The following is a 2,021-nucleotide window of genomic DNA, read 5'->3' as shown; positions in this document are numbered from 1 at the left end:
AGTCTGCTGTCCCCACCTGGTACCCCAGGGACCCTGGCAGGGCAGCGCAGTGGCAGGAGGGGGGCCAGAGCCTCCCGCCCCCTAAGGAAGAGCAGAGGCATCCAGATAACAGCTTTATAGGGGAGGGATGTGGGGACTCCCCCAGATACACACAGAGGAATAATTACGAGTTAAATAGGATCCAAACACACATAAGTTAAAGGGGGGCAGGTGCCCTGCAGCCCCCCGCTCTGCCCAGGCACAGTCTGTGTCTGCCAGCAAAGAGACCCCCAACACCGCAGCCCGACCCCTCTCCCCAGCCAGCTCCATCCGCCTTTCACAACACAGAGCTGATCTTCCTCTCAGTGGCACCCATCTCGTCCTCCTCCTCTTCCTCTTCCTCCTCGCCCCCTGAGCAGGAGGAGTCCGGCCCGTAGCCCAGCTCAGCAGTGCTGTGGTGCAGGAAGCCCGAGCCGGGGCTGCGCCCCATGAAGGCTGCGCCCCATTAAGTCGGGGCTTTCGGCAGCTTGGCCCCGGGGCTCGCCGGGCAGCAGCTTCTCGCAGGCTTTGCTGAGCCCTCGTTGCTTCTCGGCCTCCGCCTGAGCCCCCTGCTCCTTGGCTTTGCGGCTCCGCTTCCACTTCATGCGGCGATTCTGGAACCAGATCTTCACCTGCCGAGGGAGAGCCCTCAGGGGAGAGTGTGTCCCCCTGCCCCATCCTGTCCCCACTCACCCCCTCGCGCCTTCCATGCACGGACTGCCCTCCAAAGCCTCTTTGTTGTGGGACATCCCGTGGTGCTGCGGGTCTGTGCACGGAGGCTGAGGTTGTCACGGAGAGAGAAGTACCCGGGGGGCTGCTCCCTACCCCCTGCCCAGCCTGCACAGGATGCCCAAGGACGTGCATGGGGACATTTAAATTTTAGCCCCACAGAAATTCCCACACTGTGGTGAGGAATGGGAAGGCTCTGACACCCAAGCTGGGGGTGCTGGGTAATAAGAGGAGCGGTATTTCTGGGGTGCCCTTCACGGGAGAAGAGCCTGTAGCCCACCAGGCAGGTCTCGAAGGGAGATGCCCTGGAAGGGGAGCTGATGGGAGCAGTGGGGCGTGGGGCTGACGGCAGCCAAGTGAGGGACATCAGCATTGCCCATGACCTTGGCTTCCTTCCCTGGCAGCCACCTGGTGCTATGCTCCATCCCCCCAGGACCAAGGTACCTGTGTCTCGGTGAGCATCAGCGACGTGGCCACTTCAAAGCGCTTAGGTCTGGACAGGTACTTGTTGAGCTTGAACTGGTTCTCCAGCTCCAGGAGCTGCTGGCTGGTGAAGGCTGTGCGGGGCCGACGGCATTTCCCCATCAAGCCAGACTGCGGGGTGGCTGCGGAGCAGAGAGCGGGTGGGGGTCAGGGAGCAGTGAGGATGGAGGGGACATCCCCTCGGCAAGCCCAGGATGAGGAGGAAGACGAGCGTCTCTTCCATCATCACCCGCCCCAATAATGGCTTTATTGCCTGGCTGATAGGAACCAGCGAGATACGTTATCAGGCCTCAGTGTGCAACTGGGATCAGTCCTGTGACTGAAATTAATCCTCCTTTTTTTATTGCTGGGCCACGCAGGTGGCTGCCCAACTGCCAGAGGCTGGGGCGGCAGGGCTGCCCATGAGCCCCGCTATCTCGCCCACAGCCCTTGAAGGCAGCCCGGCGCTGAATCAGGAGGCAGCGGGAACAAAGACACCTTTGAGAGTCCAGCGTGGGGTGGCTGCCGCGCCGTGTTTGATCCCCGCTTATCTCCTCTCCGCTGGCTTTATTGTCCCCCTGGGGTTCAGGTTTTACTGCTTCTCCCAGCACCGCAGCAGCAATCAAACCCAGAGGTTTGCAGCTGGGAGTAAAGTGCTGGAGCAGCGTGGGGGGAGCATTAATGGGAAAGGTCCTGGGCACGTCCCCACCACCACATCCCCGGGGGGTAAGATGGAGCATTGTGGCCCCAGAGATGTGTCCTGCTTGGCAAGGGGTGCTGTGGCTCACCCACTTTGCAGGGCATGGGGCACC

The 2,021-nt window shown here is 61.6% G+C and overlaps 1 protein-coding gene across 1 annotated transcript; it reads right to left on the bottom strand.

The window, feature by feature from the left end:
* Window positions 1-316: 316 nt before the first annotated feature.
* LOC104163945 (motor neuron and pancreas homeobox protein 1-like) lies at window positions 317-1,352 on the bottom strand (the record flags this gene model as incomplete). Its single annotated transcript, XM_009703103.1, is given in 3 exon segments — window positions 317-487; window positions 489-650; window positions 1,192-1,352. Coding segments are annotated over 3 exon segments (494 nt in total), but the record flags the coding sequence as incomplete, so codon positions are not given.
* Between the last annotated feature and the right edge of the window lie 669 nt (window positions 1,353-2,021).

This window comes from Cariama cristata, unplaced genomic scaffold (assembly GCF_000690535.1).
Source record: "Cariama cristata isolate BGI_N322 unplaced genomic scaffold, ASM69053v1 scaffold27496, whole genome shotgun sequence".
Lineage (NCBI taxonomy): Eukaryota > Metazoa > Chordata > Aves > Cariamiformes > Cariamidae > Cariama > Cariama cristata.
Note: the sequence above shows the minus strand (reverse complement) of the source record. Positions and strands in the feature narration are given on the sequence as shown.